The sequence below is a fragment of the Tamandua tetradactyla genome, chromosome 12 (assembly GCF_023851605.1).
Source record: "Tamandua tetradactyla isolate mTamTet1 chromosome 12, mTamTet1.pri, whole genome shotgun sequence".
Classification (NCBI taxonomy): domain Eukaryota; kingdom Metazoa; phylum Chordata; class Mammalia; order Pilosa; family Myrmecophagidae; genus Tamandua; species Tamandua tetradactyla.
This window is the reverse complement of record NC_135338.1, coordinates 68,781,258-68,800,659: the sequence shown is the minus strand read 5'-3', so window position 1 is coordinate 68,800,659 and position 19,402 is coordinate 68,781,258. Positions and strand designations below refer to the sequence as shown.

General features: G+C 53.1%; 1 protein-coding gene across 1 annotated transcript in view; it reads right to left on the bottom strand.

The window, feature by feature from the left end:
• Nucleotides 1-11,684, bottom strand: part of HCN4 (hyperpolarization activated cyclic nucleotide gated potassium channel 4) — a 45,436-nt gene extending 33,752 nt beyond the window's left edge. Inside the window, exon 1 of the mRNA XM_077122358.1 lies at nucleotides 10,894-11,684. Within this exon, the coding sequence (XP_076978473.1) occupies nucleotides 10,894-11,684 (791 nt within the window). The remainder of the gene's footprint in view (nucleotides 1-10,893) is intronic.
• Nucleotides 11,685-19,402: the final 7,718 nt, after the last annotated feature.

The window sequence follows — 19,402 nt, the reverse complement described above, 5'->3', positions numbered from 1 at the left end:
CTAAAGGAAGAAAGCACATCTCTAAGAACTCTTATACCCCATCCCCCCAAAACCAATACTGGTTTAAAGAGAAGATGGGGCACCTTGAAGGCTGGGATGAGAATTCAGGACTCTTCTGGAGGCTGTAGGGAGTCAGGAAATTCACAGAGGAAGAGAGAGTTCCTTGGGGAAGGGATTGTGACTGTGCCTTCTCAACAGCACAGCTGATTACAGACCTGGGCATAAGGAACACTTATAAATGTCAACTCATTGTGTCTCTGATAGGCTCAGACTGCCCCAGGAGACCTAAAGGTGGTGTGTGCATGCCAAACCATGTAGCAGGGGTTGTCTGCTCTACAATACCCTGAGCTGCCAGGATGCTGTGTACCCTTGGGCAAGTGGCCCAACCTGTCTGTGCCTCACCCAGCTGACAAAACCATCTGGGGAAAATTCAGGATGGTTCACCAATTGGAGAACCTCTAACCCCAGCTTATAAGAAACATAGACAGCTCAAACATGGCTCCCCATGCAAAGTAGCACATGAGCAAAACCTCAGGGGAAATTAGGTAAGAGAGCTGAGCTCACCTTCTCCTGCAGCAAGAAGCCACCTGCGTGAAGGAGGAAAGAGGCTCGAGTTGCTACAATGTAAGGGACTGGAATGGATGTGGGGTAGAAATTCCTAAGGCCAGGTAGCACTGGTTGTAAAAGGAGTTAACAAGGAGACTACGGGATAGCTGCCCCGTAGAGGAGACAGCTAAATAATAACTCAGGGAATGGATACATGACTCCCTTCTTGCTGGGATGGGAAGTGAGTGTGAGTCAAACAATCAGGGTCTCCTGTGGGCACCTGAGCTCTGAGAACATGGAGTTGGATGGGACCCCGGGCCCCTTCCCTCAAGGAAAATAGTCTGACAAGGAAGCTGAGTGAGGGCCATCCCTCAGTTCCCTCTCAGGATTTTATGATTCTGATCTCTAACAACGTGTGAGGAAGAAAAGGGAACACGTGTGAGCTTGGATGCTGCCAGGCTGAGGAGTCATTATTCTACCCCCAGTATTTATCCCCCTGGGGAACCACCAAAGGACTAAGGCAAATGTAGTGCAATCAGACAACTGCAGACTGTTAACACAGGAGGGGCCTTGGGGATTCCCTAGCCCATTGGCTCCCAAAGGGACAGAAGCAGAATCACCTGGGTGCTTCCCTGAATTCTACCTGCCCAGCTTCACCCAGGGAGGCCCAGGCATCTATAATTGCACGAAGCTCCCAAGATGATTCTGCTAAAGCCAATTTAGGTTTCCGAGTCTTGCTAAAACCCAAACTCTCCCTAGACCAATTTTAGATAAGAAAAGCAAGGCCCAGAGAATCAAACTTCAACTGGCCTCTTACTCACAGGCTAGCACCCTCAGCTCTGTCCCCAGGACATCATGGGACAAAGACTCCTCTGGGACAGGATGAACACATTTCCTCCTACTGCCAATTCCGAAGGTGACAGGCCTGTCCTGTCCCATGGGACCCCTCTGACCAAAGTTGTCTAGTGTGATGAGTAGTCTCCAGGGAACCTCATGCTCTGCACTCTTCCAAGATCAGATCTGAGCTACTGGACTCCCTAGGTCAGGGGGCTTGTTGGAGGGCACGGTTGGGGCTCTTGCCTGGAGGACAACATTTCAGTTCATCTTCATAAAGCTCCTGTTGTATATCAGTCCCTGTGCAGGGTACCCAGGGGACAAAGAAAATAAAGCATGACCTTTGCTCCCAAGGGGCTGTGATCTAATGAGGACCTAAACAGATAGTACCAATATGACACAAAATGTTAGCCCTATCCCCCAGTACTAAGGGCTCAGCAGAAAGACGAGAGCCCTACCTACCCCAGAACCACAGAGGCTGCACAACAGCCACCAGTTCCAGGATCACACCTTCCTGGGCCTCAGCAGTCTCCAGAAAGGGAGGGAGATTCTCATCAGCTCGGCTGGCAGCACTGAACCTCCGCTGGCTCATTTTGTACTAATGGGGTCAGGATTATGGGTTCAATACCTATTTGGACAATTAGCTTTGCTCTCTTCTCAGCGTCCGACTGAGCCCTGACCCTGGATACTGAGAGTGGAAAGGACTTTGTTGAGGTCAGAAAGTAGATCAGAATGAGGGTCAGGAGGACAAACTCATGGGAGGGGTAGGAAGTTACAAGCTAGGAAAGCTTAAGACAAGAGGATGCAGGCTTCCAGGGTGGGCCAGGCCTGATGAGGGCCCCATTGCACAAGGACAGGCCCCACCTGCACAATTTTACCTGCTGGACCTCACATGTTTCTTCTATAAAGTACCCACAGCATTGATGTGCCTGGGGAAGGAAACAAGTGCTCCGTATCCTCTGCCAAACTGTGGGTGGGAGAAGCCCATAGCTGGCTTTAGCATCAAACGGCTGGGGACTCATGTTAATCATTGACAGGGGCTGTTCCAGCCTCCAACGGGAACCGCAGGGTAATTATTTCTGGGCTTCAGGCCACACGCTCAGTGACATTATTACAGCAGCAGTAACACCTGCCTTCTGGGCCTAGTAAAGGAGGAGAAGGGGATCTTCACAAAAATTTTGCAGCCAGGGCCCAGGAATGCCCCCCCGCCCAGGGTGAGAGGTCACAGAGGCATGCACACACACACACATGCTCACACAGCATCAGAAGAAAGACCCACAGGCATCAGGGTGACAGGTTAAGGGAGGAACGTTTTAGGAAGTTGCCCTCAGTACCTACCAAAACCTACTCCACCCTGGTGGCCCCACAGCACAAGGTCCCAGACACCTCCTTTCAGAAAGTGTGCAGAATGGTTTTCTCCTTTGGATCACCTTCCTCCAGGAAGTCTTTCTGACCATCAATCCGTGCTGAGATACTTTTCATCTGTTCTCCCCAGAACCAGACCCAGGGACGCTAAGAAAGAAGTCCTTTCCTCTTTGCCAAGTAGGTAGTGCTTTCCATCCCCCACAATGGGTGAAAACAGCCTTGGAATGGACCACATGGTCTCCCCGGGGGCACGACCCCCTTAGCTTGTCCCTCCCCCAAAGACATTGTATTAGCCAGCCCTATGCTAAGTATTAATTTCTGAAAGCCTTATTCATGCAGACATAACACATCTACCCACACAGGTAAATGCTTAGACAGACACAAAATCAGCAGCAGCCAATTATCAGGGTCCCCCCACCACACAGCTGCCATGATCAGACCAGGAGGCCCTGCTGCCTGTTCCATCGTTTGTGGCTGCCCAGAGCTGGGCATGTGGGTGGAGTGGAGGGAGGCAGTCCCTCTGTCCACCAGTACACTTCCCAAGCCCGGCCCTGAGCCCTACTCTGCAGGACCCAGCAAGACTGCTGCCTGGTTGGAAAGACCACACACCAGTACCCAACAATGAGAGAGCAGAGTGGGTCACGTGCGAGATGTGGTGTCTTTGGTGTTGGTAGTGGTGGCACTGTTGTTTATTTATAATTTGTACTTTAGCTCTCAGACAGAGCCATAGACAGTTAGCTCAGGAGCTAAGAGGTACAGGAGCGCAGGAGCTTAGGAAGGCTGGAGAGCTTCCAACAGGAGAGAGCACAGGACCAGGTGATGGGCCACCAGCCCATCCCGCCTCAGGGAAGGCACTGAGGTTGGCTCAAAGGCTTCATTCAAGGACTCCGGTTACTGACCCTGACCAAGCCCTGACCTTGACCACTGGTGATTGATCCCTGATCCTGGTTCCAGACTGAGCCCTGATCCTGGTCACACAGTGAGCCCTGATCCGCAGACTGACTCCACTTCCTAACTTCTCTGAAGGAGATAATGAATAGACCACACATGCTACACAGAGCACAGACACCACTGAATTCCAGTCCCCTTTTCCTTTGAACCCCAATCATCTCCGTCTAGGAACAGGGGCATCAATGGTACCTGAATGTGGTTCCAAAATCCCAGTCAGGATCAACCATATGGAGGAGCAGGCATCCTGATTCAGTACCCCCAGGAGTGGCAGCCCCAGTGTAGGGGGTCAGGGTGGGCACGTCTCAGTCCCCAGACTCTGCATCTTCAGATGTGGACAGATCTTCCTCATGGGATAAGCCTAAATTATAATGGGACCCTGCAAATACCTTTCACCCTCAAAACACAAGCCTGGGGCTGGGTGGTAAGAAAAAGCTCTGAGCAACAAGACCATTCATGAAAAAGCTTCCCTGGAATCCTCCAGATAGGGAGCTGGTGATGTTCTGTGGAGCTTCAACCTTTGCAGCCCAGACATTATATAATCTACCTGGGTTCTGGCTTTATTTCTGATATAGACTTAATCTGTGGCTTTGGGCCCACTGCTTCCCTTCTCTGCTCCCCATCTATAAAATAAAGGCTTCAGGCCAAGGACTTCTTTGGCCTCTCCAGATCTGATCTTCTGAGACCCTGGTGAATCTCCTGTGCCTGCTGGCCCCTTTTCTGAGTCCTTCCTCATATATATAGTCAAATGTTATCTGCAATGTTTTAATTTTCAGAAGAATGCTTTCTTGAGCTACTTGTGTAATTAAAAATTGTAAAGCTAACCAAAAAAAAAAAAAAAAAAAAAAAGGAAGGAGGAAGGAAGAAAGAGAACAAGGGACAAGCATGAGTTTGGAATCTGACAGACCAGATTCAAATTCCTGTTCTGGTACTTCAAAGCTTTGTGATTTGGGACAAATCTCCCACCCCCACCCCTGAACTATTTGGTGACTTCTGGTCTAAGTACTGCTCAGACTTGACTTGAGTGCTCTCATTGATAAGAAGCTCACCATCAGTCAGCAGATGCTGATGGTGAAGTGTCTTCAAATGGTTTCCTAGGCCTTAGGACTGCACAGATTTCCAGGGCCCTGGCAGTGGTTTCTCAGCAAAGAAGCCTGGCTGGCAAAGAATACCCTTTCAGAAGCCAAGGAAATGCCCCTGCCCTCCCCACAGCCTGCTCTGGCTGGGAACTGTAGATCCTTCAGCATCCCCTGGGCCCAAGCAGAGCTGCCTGGCCGGCTTCAGTAGCCCTTCTATTAATTAGTGACAGGAACTAGCAGCTTCATAAGGGCCCTCCAGCCAAGCAGTGTATGTGCTAGAGCTGTCTGTCTCCTAGGTTATATGACATGTCCCAGGGGAGCAGCCTGGACCTTCTGCTCTAGGTGAATTTCCCCATGGTTTACAGTGAAGTGGCAGGCACAGGAGACCATTCAGGCTGCCATGATATGTGCCATCCCCATCATCTATATGCTGGACTATGCATTCCAGGTTGGGAGCGGGTAGGGAGAGGTGACAGGCAGGTCCAGTACATAGGGGAGGCTGCTGACCATGGCCTGGGATGGGTGAAAAGCATCAAGATCAGGCAAAGCCCCTGCTCAAGGTGCTAAAACAGCTACTGCTGCTGGATCCCCTGTCCTCCACTTCACTCCAGCTCCCCTGTACCATCACCTCTGGACTTTCTCACTGACAACATCTGTTCCTTCCTGGAAATCTCATTCCAGCATAGCAGACACAGCACTCCCAGCCCTTCTCCCCCAGCCAGGCCAGCCTTTGGGATCTTCTGTTTTGGGGAGAGTCTGCTGAAAGGTTGGGGCAGGATGGATAATGGGAGTATTCTGATCACTCTGCCTCCCTCTATTTACCCCCCATGCCACCAGGGTAAGCAGGTCCAAGGAGCAATGCAGGAACGGAGGAAAAGTGGGCTATGAATCCCACATTCCCAAATCTACAAGTCCAGCCATCAGCAAAGGTCTGTGGCTTGGCTCAGGGGAGAAGCCAGTTCACAAAATTCACTCACATGGTCAAGTAAGGTGCAGGAGGCCAAGAGGAGAATACAGAGTCTCTGCCCTCAGGGAACTCAGTTAGGGAACTCAGGCTAAGAATGAAAGACGCACTTATTTGTAACCTCAATATTCCAAGTGTGGTCCTGGTCTAGGCTCCAGTGGCCTCAGCATCAAATGGGTGCTTATTAGAAATACAGATTCTCAGACCCACCCAGGCCCTACTGAATCAGAAGCTGTGATCCTACTGAATCTCCAGGTGAGTCAGATGACATTACAGTGTGAGAAGCACTGCATTATAACAAACACAGAGCTCCATTCAAATGTTTTGCGGGGTCAGGGGGGAAGCAAGGGACGGTGGATGCAGGGGTCCAAGAGGGCTTCCTGGAAGGACCAGAAGTGAGGCTGAGCCTTAAAGCCTAAGGAGAGCAAGGACAGACAGGCAGACAGCCAGCCTTGCGGGAAGCTCCCTGTGTGCAGCAGGCTACTTGACAGCATGAAAAGATCGCAGCTTCAGGGAACAAATGAAGCAAGGCCAGAGAGGCAAGAGGCAGCCCCTCATCATGTAGTCCCTAGACCAAGGAACTGAAGCTTTCTTCGCAACAGGGAGAAAACTGGAGCCCAGGACTCCCCATCCAGGCAATATAAGGGGCCTGGCCCTTCATGCCTTTTGGGGTCCTGTGTAGCCGGCATCCCAGAAGCAGCCCAAGCACACCCTCCACCAGTCCATCTCATCAGGTTGGACACATCCTCATCCCTGGAGAATCCTGCTGCCCACTGTGCCAGCTGACAGCACCGCCCAGGCAGCTCACCTTGGAATTCCCCTCTGCACCAAGATGCCCTTCCCCCTCCCCAGCTCCGCAGCCCTGCAGCTCCCTTCAGCCTGGCTTTCCACACTGATCGCAGCAGCAGCAACCACCCGCTTGGGCAAGGGCCCGAGGGAGGGCCCTCTATGAAGGCACCACAGAATCCCTCAGAGCCAGAGCCAGGCTGCCGCCTTCTTCCCCTTCACCAGCTCCTACCTGAGTAGTCCTCCCAGGGGTGGCAAGGAGAGGCATGGGAGGAGGACTGCGGAAACAGAAAGGTAACTAATCCCCGGGGCCAAGGGCAGGAGACCCTCAGGTGTGTAACTCTGGCCCTTGATTCATTTCCATCCTGCTGGCAATAGGAGGCCCAAGACCCAGACTACAGAGGGACCCCCACACCCCAAGTTTCAGGGAAAGCTAGCTGCAAGCTAGCAACCTCCACCAGGCTGGGCTTTCTTGTGGAATGGCCTAGAGTGGGGTTCACAACCTCATTTAAGGAGGTCCACAGATCCTGTGTCTGGGCATATGTTATCTTTCTAGGTAGAGACTCTAATTTCCAGTGGGTTCTTGATGAACTATGTCTCTGGCCCAAAACAGGCCAGAACCAGTGGCCCAAGGCAAGGATAGAGGCTAATTAGAGCTACCCCTGACAGCACTGCCCGAGTGAAGGGTGCAGTGAGAACAAGGGAAGTGTGGCTCACAACACACTCTTTGGTCCTCTGACAACTCACTAGAGCCTCTCACCTCTGGAGGTGACCACAGTTAAACAATTTGTGTCTGACATGGTGATAAAAAACAGGATTCCCATTTGCTAGGTAGGAAAACTGAGGCTCAGGGAAGGCTCATAACCCAAGCAGGGCCCATTGGGAGGTGATGTGAGGTGGGCAACAGCAGGGACTGGGTGCCAGGGACCAGCAACAGGAAGTCGACTTTGGGCCACCCTGGAACCTAACAGACCACTGGTCCAGTTTCTGTCCTTTCTGCCCCAAGGAAAGGACACTTTGGGCCGTCCCTTCCCTTCCTCGTGGCTTCAGGGATCTCAAGCCAGGAGAGGATGGGGGCAGGAGGATGAGGAGGGTCAAGCTCGGCCTGCCTCCATCCTCATGGTAGCAGGAGCCCCAGAACTGACATCCCACGCAGGGACTTCCCTACCGGCATCCGTGTCCACCCACACAGTCCCCGAGATACTCACCCAGACACACACCCAGACACACACCCAGGCATACACCTGAGCCTGAAGCTTAAAAGCCTGGACCAACTTCTGGAAAACTAAACCAATTTCATCTTCACTCAGGGGGGCCCCACTCCCCTTCTTCTCTCTTTCTCTCCTCTTAGAAAAATAGGATAATCCAGATATTATGTTTTATTTGTTCCCAGGTTTCCACCACCAGGCTTGGCTTCCAGAACATGGCTCATGTGGAAGAAAGGACCCACCCAGGTCTCAAGAGTCCAGTCAGCCTTGGTCAGGAGCCCAGGGATCAACATCCCAAGAGGCTGCTGCCTCCTGGCCTCTTCCCTTAACAAACCATAAATAAAAGTTTCAAAAGGAAAATGGAGAGTTGGAGGGTGAGGAAGACCAGATAAGTCCTTGGAGCCTAGAAAAGCCCTGGGGTGGCAGGGGGATGGTGGGATGGTAGGGGTGTGGGGAGTGAGAAGCAGAGGTAGTCAAGAAAAGTCTAATTTTTAGACACAGCCCAGGTTATGCCGATCCCTCAGAGTGTAGTTTACTTCAGCCCTTGGGATAGGCACCCAGCCTTCCTCCCCCAGGAACAGGAGATGCTGGAAGCAGCCCATGACAGCGAGCCTCGAACTCCAAACCACAAACTCAATCTCTCCTGGCTTGCTGGTGATTCTTTATTAGACCAATTCTGCTGGATCAATGCTTCCTACTGGTCAAAATGATGAATAAGTCCTCAACTGGCCTGAGCCATGCTTGCAAAAGCTCTCCCAAAGCTTGAGGTGGACAACGGGAATCAACCTCGTATAGAGGCTCAAGGGCCCATGGCCAAGAGAGAAGTTCTAGGGAGCGAAGCTTGGGGCACTGGGTATGTGTATGTGTGTGTAGTGGCGTTAGGCTGGGTTGAGTATAGGTTTTCCAAGCTTAGAAGACCTGGGGTTACTCCCTTGCCTTTTTGACCTTCTGAAGATGAGACCAGCCTTTCCGGCCTAGAGACAGGAGAGGCATGAGTATCACCCCTCCAGACACACACAGATGATCCTTCTTGGATTTCTTTACTTATACCTCACCCAGCCCCTACTGCACACAGAGGACTTACACTTCCAATCACCAGTTTCTGTTGCTTATTGCACAAATCCAAATTTGAAGCTCAGTCTCACCCTTCCTATTGCCTGTTTATGAATCCTGCTGCATCCAACCTTCAGGCTCCCCACTCCCTGCCATTTCTGGGGAGCCTGCAGTTAGTGGGAGATTCTGCAGTAGGGGGATTGCAGGCAGTCATGCCAGGATGGGCAGAGAGAGGTAAGGTAAGGAATGGGGGTGGGGGGGGTGGGGAGGTACCCATTTGATGAAATTAACCCAGTCCTAATCCTTCACTTTCCAGGGTAAAGGGAGTAAAGGAAGACAAGGCCCAATGGCCAGAAGGTGCTCAATAAATAAATGTTGTAGGTGGGTTCTAGGGTTCCTGGGGTTGGCCCCTTGTAGGCCTCCCCAGCCCAGGAAATAGGGTTGGTGTTAGAAACGTGAACATAAGCTTTTAGACAACAAAGACAGCAGGGAGTTGAGAAAGAGAAGGAAGGGCCTCTTGACAATCTCAAGTGGTTGATAATGGCAGCTCCTGGAACAGCCTGTCTGTCACCACCACTAAGGAGTTCAGAGGGAGGAGAAGCCCAGGACACTCTGAGGGTGGGGGAAACACAGCTTCTGTGCATTTCTCCCTAGTTCAGGCTGGGGTCTTCAGGTCCCAGTGCTTGGCCAGAGAGAAGGTCACCCTCTAGGAACTGGGCGCCGGGAATCCAACCACAGTGCCTAATGGGGAAGTCCCACATTTTATCACAAAACTTGGTAACTGTAGCCCTGTCTCTTTAGTCTTCCCTCTGGCCTCCCACATCCTTTGGTAGCCCTGCATATTAGGGTTTAGGAAGAGTAGTCCCTCAAAACGGGACTCTGTTCTCCTATTTTAAGCCATTGGGTATTGCCTGACTGATCATTCCCAGCATGAGAAATCACTCTCATTGGATGGAAAATGGCTTTGCTCTCATTACAAACTCGGCTTCCCTGGAGTTTGCAAAAAGGGCTCTGGATTGGCAAAATGTTCGTTACCATAGGCAGGCAGGCAGGCAGGATGGATAGGGAAGAGAGATAATAGGGGGCAGGAGAGAGAGATAGAGAGTAACAGAAGTAAACCCAGCTCAAAAAGGTGAACATTTTCCAGGCTCTTATCACATCCCTGTGTATCAGGAAAGCAAAGAGTAGGAATGGGGAAATGCAGAACCCAACTGGGGTAGAGGCATCCCTGATCTCGACTCCAGAGGAAATGTATAATTCTTCTTTTTGCACAGATATGCCCACAGGCACCCAAGTAGCATCTGCATTCAGTGGCATCTGACTCAGATGATGCAGGAAGGAGACAGGGTCCCTCTTCCGGGCCAGCAATCACACCTTTTCTTTGGGGGCCCGTGACTGACCCGTAAGCTGTGGGAGTTTAGGCCATCCACTGGATGGGATGAGCTCTTGGGGGTCACAAGACGGCTGCTCATCAGTCTAGATACCAGGCATCTTCACTGACCACGATGGACAAGGTCATTCTGCCCTGCCAGTTCAGGTACCAGCTACCCAAGGTGCCCACTCCTGGCACCATTCTGCAGGTGGGTTGGGTCCAGGGTTAAGGTGGGTGTAGAGTGACCCTAGTTCTGCAAGAGCCCAGCTGTCTCCCTGGCTGCAGTTATCCAGAGCACCAGAAGGCAGGTATTAATGTCTGGAATCGACATCCAAGAGCTGGTCCAACTGCTAAGAGGTCCATCTTCCCTTATGGCCCAGCTCTGCAGGCTGAATGACCTGGAACTGTCTCTAGAATGGCCACCCTGACTCTGCAGCCTTGATGGGATGTGTGGCTTAAGGTGACAGAACCCTACCCCCCGCAGTTGGCAGGGTTAGGCCAGGTTCAGAACACCTTTTCAGACTGCCTCTAATGCAACACAGAGCCAAGCGGATGGAAGCCTGAACAGAAAGTTCCCAGCGCGGCGCAGGTTTGGGGGTGTCTCAGAACCTAGAGGCTTCTCTCCCAGCTCCCAGCGCCAGGGAGGAAAGTTAACTCCGGCGGGGAGACGGGGCCAGGAGAGGAAGCCTGCCTGCAACCACTCAGGGCACTCTCAGGATCACCGCCGGGCCCCCTTACCTGAAGTCGCTGTAGGGATGGATAATCCAAAACCCGGCCGATTTAACCCTCTCCTGCTCGCGCTCCACGGCTTTCTGGCTGCCGAACATCCTCAGAGAGAATTTGTTAACCCCGGGCTGGAGCATGGCCCCGAATTGGCGCTGCATAAAGCCGGCCTGGCCCAGTCGCACTTCCGCCTCTGGGAGAATCTGATCACCGGCGACCGCGCCTCCCTCCACTTTGATAACGGTGTCCGCCGGCGGCTGCTCGCAGGAGGCAGAGGCCGGCTGCGGCGGCTGCTGGGGCGGCGGCGGCGAGGCTGAGGGCTGCACTGAGGCGCCGGGGCGCTCGGGCTCAGCCGCCAGGCCCGGGGGCGTCCTGTCCTCGCCGGGGGACACATCGCCCTCGGCGATAAGCCGCCGCTCCTCCGCGGAATCATGCAGGTGCCCGTGGCTGCTGCCGCTCCCTGTCCCCGCGCCGCCGCCGCCGCCGCTCCGGCTGCCCAGCGAGGCCAGGCTCCCGCGGAAGCGCCTGCAGTCACCATTGGTGCTGGACTTGCCCGCGCCGCGGGCCGGCCCCTCGCCGTCTGCCGCCCCGAGGGCCGCGCCCCGGGGCTCCGTGCCACCCGCGGCCGCCGAGGGCGAGGGCGAGGGCAGCGGCCGTAGCCGGATGCTTCTCCGGCTGGGGTCTTGGCGGCCCCCTGTCCCCTCCTCCTCGGCGTCTTCTTCCTCGTCCATGATCCACGCCTTGGCCCCCACCTGCTGCGGGAGGCTGTAGAGCCGCTTGCGCATGGACGGCGGCAGCTTGTCCATGGCGCCAGGGACCCGGGCAGGGCCGGGAGCAGAGGCGCGGGTGCGGCGCCGCGGACCGACTCCAGGTCCGCCAGCCGGTCAGTTGGCCAGCGGAGACGCGTCCTTCGCCGCCGGCGCGGGGCCGCCTCAGGCGCCCATGCTTCAGCAGGCTGCGCGCCGCGGGGAGACTCCCAGTCCAGCTCCGGGTCCCCGGGTTCGCCGCGCTGCGCCCTCTCTCGGGCCCGGCTGGGCGCGGGGACCCCGCAAGCGCTCCCTCCCTTCCTCCCTTCCTCCCTCCCGCGTTGAGGGGCGCGGCGCGCAGCCGGGCTTCAGGCGCCCCGCCCCCGCGGGGAACAATGGGCGCCGGGCCGGAGCGGCGCTGCGGCCGCTGCGCTCTGAGAGCTGCTCTCCAGCGCAGAGCGCACGACCGGCGCGCCTCGGGGATGTGCGTCCGGCGGACCTGCGGGCGGACTGCCCGCCAGTGCCGCCGCCAGGGATTGTGGCCGGCCGCCCGTAAGCTCTCCTAGCTTCTTGTGGCCAACCCCGGCCGCGCCGTCCCAGGGCTCCCGCCGCAGCCAAAAGGAGCCCAGAGGCCCGCCGAGCTTACATCAGTAGCCGCCTCCCCCGGAGCGCCCTCGGGCAGCTCTGGGGCTCCCGCGCCCCGGAATATTTATGAAGCCGCCGCAGCTCGCGGGTTGCCATAGGAGCGGCTCCTGGAGCCGGGCCTGCCTACCTGGGCTTCTTAAAGGGGCAGCGGCGTGCCGGCCAGGGGCCGAGAAGGGGGCGGAGAGCGGACCCCGTTGGAGGTCGCAGGGCGGACCCTCGCTGTATCTTAGGGGCTGCGGCGAGAGGCGGCCTTACCACTGCGCCCTCAGATGTGTTTCCTTCGCCGACGGCTGGGATAGCGCCCCAAGACTAGGACTCTGGCTTCGGTTGCAAATTCCCTATCGCAAGACAGGGGAGGCGGGGTCTCCCAATATCTCCTTTCCCAAACCCTGGGTTGCCCTTTCTCCTGCGATTTTGTGCCTCAGTTGGGCCTCCGGCCCTCTTCCAGGGTCGACTGCATGCGGAGACTTGGGCCTTCCTGCGACCCTCCTAGAGAGGGATTTCCCGGAATTGCGCTGCGTCGGGGCCGCTCCCAGGGTTTTCCTGTGATACTGGCTGGGGCGAATCCCCGCCAGTATTTTCCCTGCCGAGCGTCGCGGCAGCCAGGCAAGGAGGGCGTGGGGGAAACTCGGGAAAGCGCAGGGCCCGCGAGTGGGACCTAGCCCTTCGAGGTAAGACTTCGAGGAAATGAGCCTGCAGCAGCCACGGACCCGGGATCCAAGGTCGGATCCCTGCGCGCGGCTCTCCCTGGGGCGGTTCCGATGGGGGTTTCCTAGACCAGCATGCCGCAGCGGGGAACTGGCAGGCAGGCTCCTCTAGCGACCTGGCACTCTTGGGCTGACTTTGGATCCCTTTCTCCCTGGATTCCCATTCAAATAGACCCCACCTATTTGGAACCAGCGCTAGAGGAATTCCTGCCCCACCCCTGCACCTCCAAGCAACCGCACAGCCTCCATCAGCTTCAAACCGCAGCACTCTATCCCCTTCCTTCCGGCGATCCAGCTGTGCATCCTCTCTCCCAGTATATATATATATAGTCTCTGAGGATGGACATAATCCCCCTGTTCACTCAGTCTGAGAGCCTGCCATATAGCTTTGCCCCTCTCCAACACCCTAGGACAGCCTGACACTCCCCAGCCACAAAGGCCTTGCTGTCAGACCGGCTCCCTCCCTGCCCTGGGGGCAGTTCAGGTGGTTCAGGAGTTACTCGGATCAGGTCAGGGTGCAACACCCCCAGAAAAGGGGGCGGGGATAGATGGGGCATTTGAGGGAAAGGGTTGGCCAGGGAAAGTTGGAGTCTGGGATAATGCTGAAGTGGATTCTCAGTAAAGTGTGATGGCAGGGAGGCGAGAAGGTCCCCTTGCCCTGCCAGGTTCATGAAGAATAAAATTAAGTTTTTGTTCAAAGGATTTTTTGTTCTTATTCTTAGCCCACTTATGACTACCTCCACCAACCCAATCAGGGCAGGAATTTTAGGGACAGGTGGGGGGTAGGTGGGTAGAGGCCTGCCGGCAGGGGCTTTTCTGCTCTACCCACTGAACCATAGGACCTCAGTGGAGTAAGGCAGTGATTAGGGCGATGACATCACCGTAGCTGGTGTTTCTACTTTTGAGCAGCTCTGAGCTGACAGTCCTTTGCACAGATGCTGGGAGGCCTAATCCCTGAATGTCCTTGGGTCTCCTTGAGAAGGAGTGTTCTTAACTGCTGTGAGCCCTGCCAGCCCTAGTGAGCAGCCACCGGGGGCAGATCTCCATTTAAGTCACTTCTTTGAGCTTCTGTGTCCAGCAGCTAGCTAGTATGCTGTAACCCAGCTTCAGGAAGTCAGCCTAAACAGGCTTCCTGGTGACCCATATTAGAAGCATTCACCCTACCTCTAGGAAACCTTTTCTGATCACCCAAGTCTTGGTCATGGCCCCTCTTTTGGTTCCCATGGACCATGAGTTTCCATCAACTGCAGCACTGATTACACAGGACAATCTATATCCGAATCTGCATTCCCTTCTGGAGCCCCCGGAGGGTAGGGACAAATTAGCTCATCTCAGGGACCTCAGCTCCAATAAAAGTGTGAGCAGAGAACAGATCAATAAATGCCAGTTGTGCAAATGAGAGGGGACCTGGAAGTTAGCTAATAGCATAGAGGGATTGACCGGGAAGAGCCATCCTTAGAGAAGAAAAAGGATGTTACTCAGGTCCTGCCTCCAGGATACTGCTGCCACAGGGTGGCCAGGGGGCAGGGCCCCTTAGTTCCTCTCCTTCTATCACTTTATATACCCTCATTTTAGTTAGCACCACCCATTCAGAACTATCTAAGACCACCCTTTGCAGAAATGACCATTAGATAAATCAGGCAATCTGTAACCCCTGATGAGCCCTGGCCTTTCCTGTCTCTTCTAAGTGAACCCCTAATGGAGAATATCCATGGCATACCAGTAAGCTAGGGGACAAAAGAGGAGGAGAACCAGTTCTTGCCCTTGGTGGGCTATAAGTTGTAGAGAAGCTAGATTTACACTCAGGAATAGAGGAGAAAACTCAAGCCAGGAAATAAACATGTACTAAAGCATGCCTCAGTCAGAGGGAAATTGAGGGGGACCTTGCTGAGCTTGGAGTAGCTAGAAAGGGCTTCCTGGAGAAGAAGGTCAGAGTTGGTTAAAGAAATGTATCCAGCACTTTATAGTTTACACCTCATTTTTAAACCACACGAAATTGTCATTCTGTGGGACAAATACAGTCAAATTTCAGCAAAAATTTTCAGTTTTCCATAGATCAACCTAATATTCTTACTCCGGTTTGCAGGCAAGAGAACTAAAGCTCAGACAGGTTAAGTAACTCGCCAAATGTCCCACAGCAAGAAAATGGTGGAGCTGGACTCCTGCCAAGGTTTCATATATCAGACTCTTCTCTATTGCCCAGCTGTTTCACACAGTTGGAGGTGGGGGTGGGGCAACAAGACAGGTGCAGTAGAGAAGGGCAGTTCTGAGTCTGGCCTGGGTGAAGCAGAAGGAAGGTGAAGAATGGGGAGGGAATGGAGCCCCCATGTTCTGAGGTCTCCGCATTGTTCTATCCAGGTCTTGCACCCTCTCCTTTCTAGTACTGTCCAGAAGGCCTGGAATCTGCTCTGGTTCCTCTGATAACACAGTAGCAAGGACCTGGGGACTCAGAACTATGATAGGGAGAATAGCTGCTCTCGGCATTGGTAGGGACTGGGTACCACATAGGTAGGGACTGGGTACCTCTGGGGGATAGATGGGCTCCCTTTAGGGCCATAGGGGGCCTGGGTATTCCTAAAAAAGAGCTAGATCTCAGAGAGAGGGAAGATGGGGGCGGAGGATGGGCTTCCTTTCTTCGGTACCCAGATAAAATCTGATATCTGTGAAATTCAGCAGACTGCAAGGGGTGGGATGGGTATGTAGCTGCTTTGTATGTCAACCTCAGACTTTATTTGGTGTGGACCTAGATGGGCAGAGGGAGACAGGAAATTCTGAAAGTATATTTGCTCGTGGGCTGAGGGTATTGTTCTTGCTTGCAGAGGCAGCTCCAGTGTAGGGCAGAGATTCCTACACCCTGCAATGCCAAGGTTTTGGCCAGTTCTGCATGAAATAGAAAAAAAAAAGAGAGAGAACAATGCAGGATATTTTAGTGTAAGGTTGCAACGGTCCTTTCTTAGAAGCTTGTCTTCTTTATTCTGAGATTATATCCTTCCCACATTTTCTTTGTTAAAATGCCCTTTTATGAAATCATGGTGCTAGAAGATGATATTTTTTTGTCCCTGGCTAAATAAAAAGTTGGCACAGGGCTCTGTGCTTGTTCCCAAAAATCATTTTTGAAATGTTATCAGTCTGTGAATTCCAAAAGTCTGGGAATCCCTGGTATAAACAATAAAGCATGAAACTGGAAAACAAAAGCTGTAGAATTAAATGCTTCTCTGTCTTTTACTGCCTATGTATGCCTCAATCCTCCTCATATGTCAAATGGGTTTAATGGTATATATCTCACAAGTTATTGTAAAGACTAAATGAGAAAATGTAGGCTCCTAGCATGATGTCTCATTTGCAGTACATTTCAGTTAACACTGAATGATGGAATGAATGAACAAAACCCGTAGTAGCCAACCCAGGAGAAGATACTTGGCCTTTGGAATCTGATCTAGGTCATAAATTCATCCTAAAAAAATGCTATTAGGATGAAAGGATGCCTTGCTATACTGGATTGTTTCCTTTGAATTCTCCATCCCTAATAAGTCCTGGCTAAATCCCCACAAGGCAGACTTTTTTCTTCTCTCAGGAATAGGCAATTGCCCTGACTCCAGGCGCTATAGGCAGTTGCTTAAGGGGAATCAACAGAAGAAGAAAATGACCCAGAGTCTACGCCCTTGCGCTCAAGAACCCCTGAGAAGTCTGGATGCAACTGGGCTTGGCTCACAGTCTCCTACTAATGCAATTTCATCTCTCTGCTTAGCGTAGATATGATCCTGCCCAGTGCACCATATGCTCTGCTCTGAGGCAAGTCGGCTCTGTGATACTAGGTAGGAATTAAAGACATATAGACTTCTTGCGAGGAGACCTGGCCTGGGGGACTAAGCCTCAGAGAAAGAACATTGGAATCAGCAAATATTCCTTCAGGTTTCCTGTTGAAGAAACTAACAGGGAAAAGAGGCACACCCAAGAGAACGAGTCAGATTTGGATGTAGATCTATGGGGAAACAAATCAATCACAAGACTTAACTAAGTTGGCTACCCAAACCTATGCACAATCACACATGGATGGAGGCCAAGAAAGCACAGAGCTGCCTCAACTTGGACAGCAACCAGCCTGGTCAAATCATCAAGAGACCATATCAGAGGTTTGCAATCAAAGATCAAAATATGTTCAGAAGCTCAGAGCAATGATGTCTCCTGAGTATGGTCAAGGTGACCTTCTGGAGGAGATGGAAAATGAATTAGGTTTTCTAGGCACTGGTTACAGTGTGTATATGTTTGTTTGTGTGTGTGTGTATGTGTGCATGCTACACATGTGTGTGTATTGTGGGAAAGACAGCGAATGAAGTGACCTGGCAGGGGTGGAGGTAACCAAAGGAAGATGGGAAGTAGGAGTGGTTAGATTGGAAAGGATGGGTGAGGCCTACTGCATTCTCTCAGGAGTAAACTGAGGCATTTCCAGGGGATAGAACTAAGGCAGGTATCCAACTAAGGGGGCCATTAAGACATTGCCCAAAGCTGGCCCTAGCAGAAGATCTGATCTTGCCATAGAAGGAGAGTACTGGTCCCCTTCCTCCCAATACCATCACCCCCAGACTCTGGCTCTGAAGCACATTGGAAGCCCACATGCCCACTGTGCCCCACATACATCAAAGCATCAGTGAACAAGAAGGTCCCTACAGGCTCAATTTCCTTTGGGGCTCACAACTTTGCTTTCCTTTCAGTTCTGCTTGATTTCTTATGAGATATTGTCTTCTTGTCCATCTTGCAGTACTCTGCCTGTGAGCACCTGGGGACCAGAAGAGCACAAAGCCCTTTTATCTCCCAGCCAGCCCTGGCTGCATTGCCCTTGATCTCTCCATTCTCTCCATCCTGCAAACCCGGCTGTTTCCTTGGGACTCTGCCAGGGCACTGGCTGGGACCTCACCCCCCCTCCACCCCCCACCCTGAGGAGGCTGGAGAAAGATGTGCTGACAGCTCAACCAGCCCTGGACTATGTCTCTGTGTCCTGCTGGGGCTCCAGGACGTCTGGGCCACCTGGATTTGGAGCCAGGCTGGAGAGAGAGGCTCTGGGGGTGAAGCTTCTGAGGTGCCGGCTGAGCCGAGCTGCCAAGAAGTAAGTACTAGAGACTCCTCTGTCCCAAGTCTGGAATTCATGATACATCAGGGCTGAAGTGAGTTTACAGCCTGGGGCCTCTGGGGGTGTGAAGGAGGGAAAGGAAAGAGGCAGGCATGGCAGGGATGGGATGGGGGTGGTAGCGGTGAATAAGCATGGCAGAGGGGACAGAGTGGTAATGATGGGGGCATGTAGGGAGACGGGGCTCATCTGGGACACTGGGAGGTGGCCCAGGAAGTAGACTTGGCTCAGAGTATCCCACTAATACTGCACATGCTGTCCTCTCTGGTGTAGCCCTCCTTCTCGACATCTTCTTCTGCTTCCCCCAATTTCACATCATTCCTTTCATTTCTTCAATCAGTCTAGCAAACCTGTGGAATATCTACTATACAATGCTCTAGAATTGAGCCCTTAATCTCCAGGCACCTCCAAGCCGTGGCGAGAATAAGACAGATGCAGAAACTCACATAACGAAACCAGGGACAAGGATCATGTGATGTGGACAAGTGGCTTGGGAGAACAGAGGAACGAGGAGGCTGCAAGTGGAGGAGGGGAACTGAGGGAGATGTCAGCTTTGAATCCGTCTTTGAAAAAGGCATGGGTGATTTAGAAAAGTGGAGGCAGTGAGGCTGGACCTACAAGGGGAGGGGTACGATGTGAGTGAAAGAGAATCCATTTGCAAAAGGGCAGTCCATAGGATCCGGGAGCAGTTTGGAAGCCTGCAGCCCTGGCGGAGGAGGGTGGGGAGTGGTGAGCATGAGGGTAGAAAGGTGGGTTAGGTTCTGGGGGCAACGATGAGATGAGCGATTGGAACTTTTTGCATAGAGGACTGACTTAACAGTCCTCTCTGAGGCCTTTAGACTTTAAGGAGAAATGTAAAGATTGTGTCCTGGGGCCCAGGCCTGTGCTCAGCTCTGCAGTGAGTGAGCAAGATGAAAATAAGACATAGTCCCTGCTCTTGGAAGTTCACAGTGGAGTCAAGGAGACAAAATCAACGCCATGAAACCGTTCAGTCATCTTGTGAGAGGAAGGGCCTGGACCCATGAGCCCCCTGGGCACACTGAAGGAGCCGCTGGCTCAGAGGGCTGGTTTGGGAAATGTGCTTGCTCCCTGTGAAGCACATCCTTTGTATGGCCCCCATGGCCCAGCCTCCCTCCCACAAGCCCTGCATGTAAGGATAACCTGCTATTACATGAGCCTTCTGCTGGATGCCTTCCAGAAAGAGACAGTTCCACTGTGCAATGAGAGCTGTGCCCCACAGGCCACCCTGCAAGATCCAGAGCAGAGGCAGAGCCAGGGACAGGATGACAGGGCCTATGACA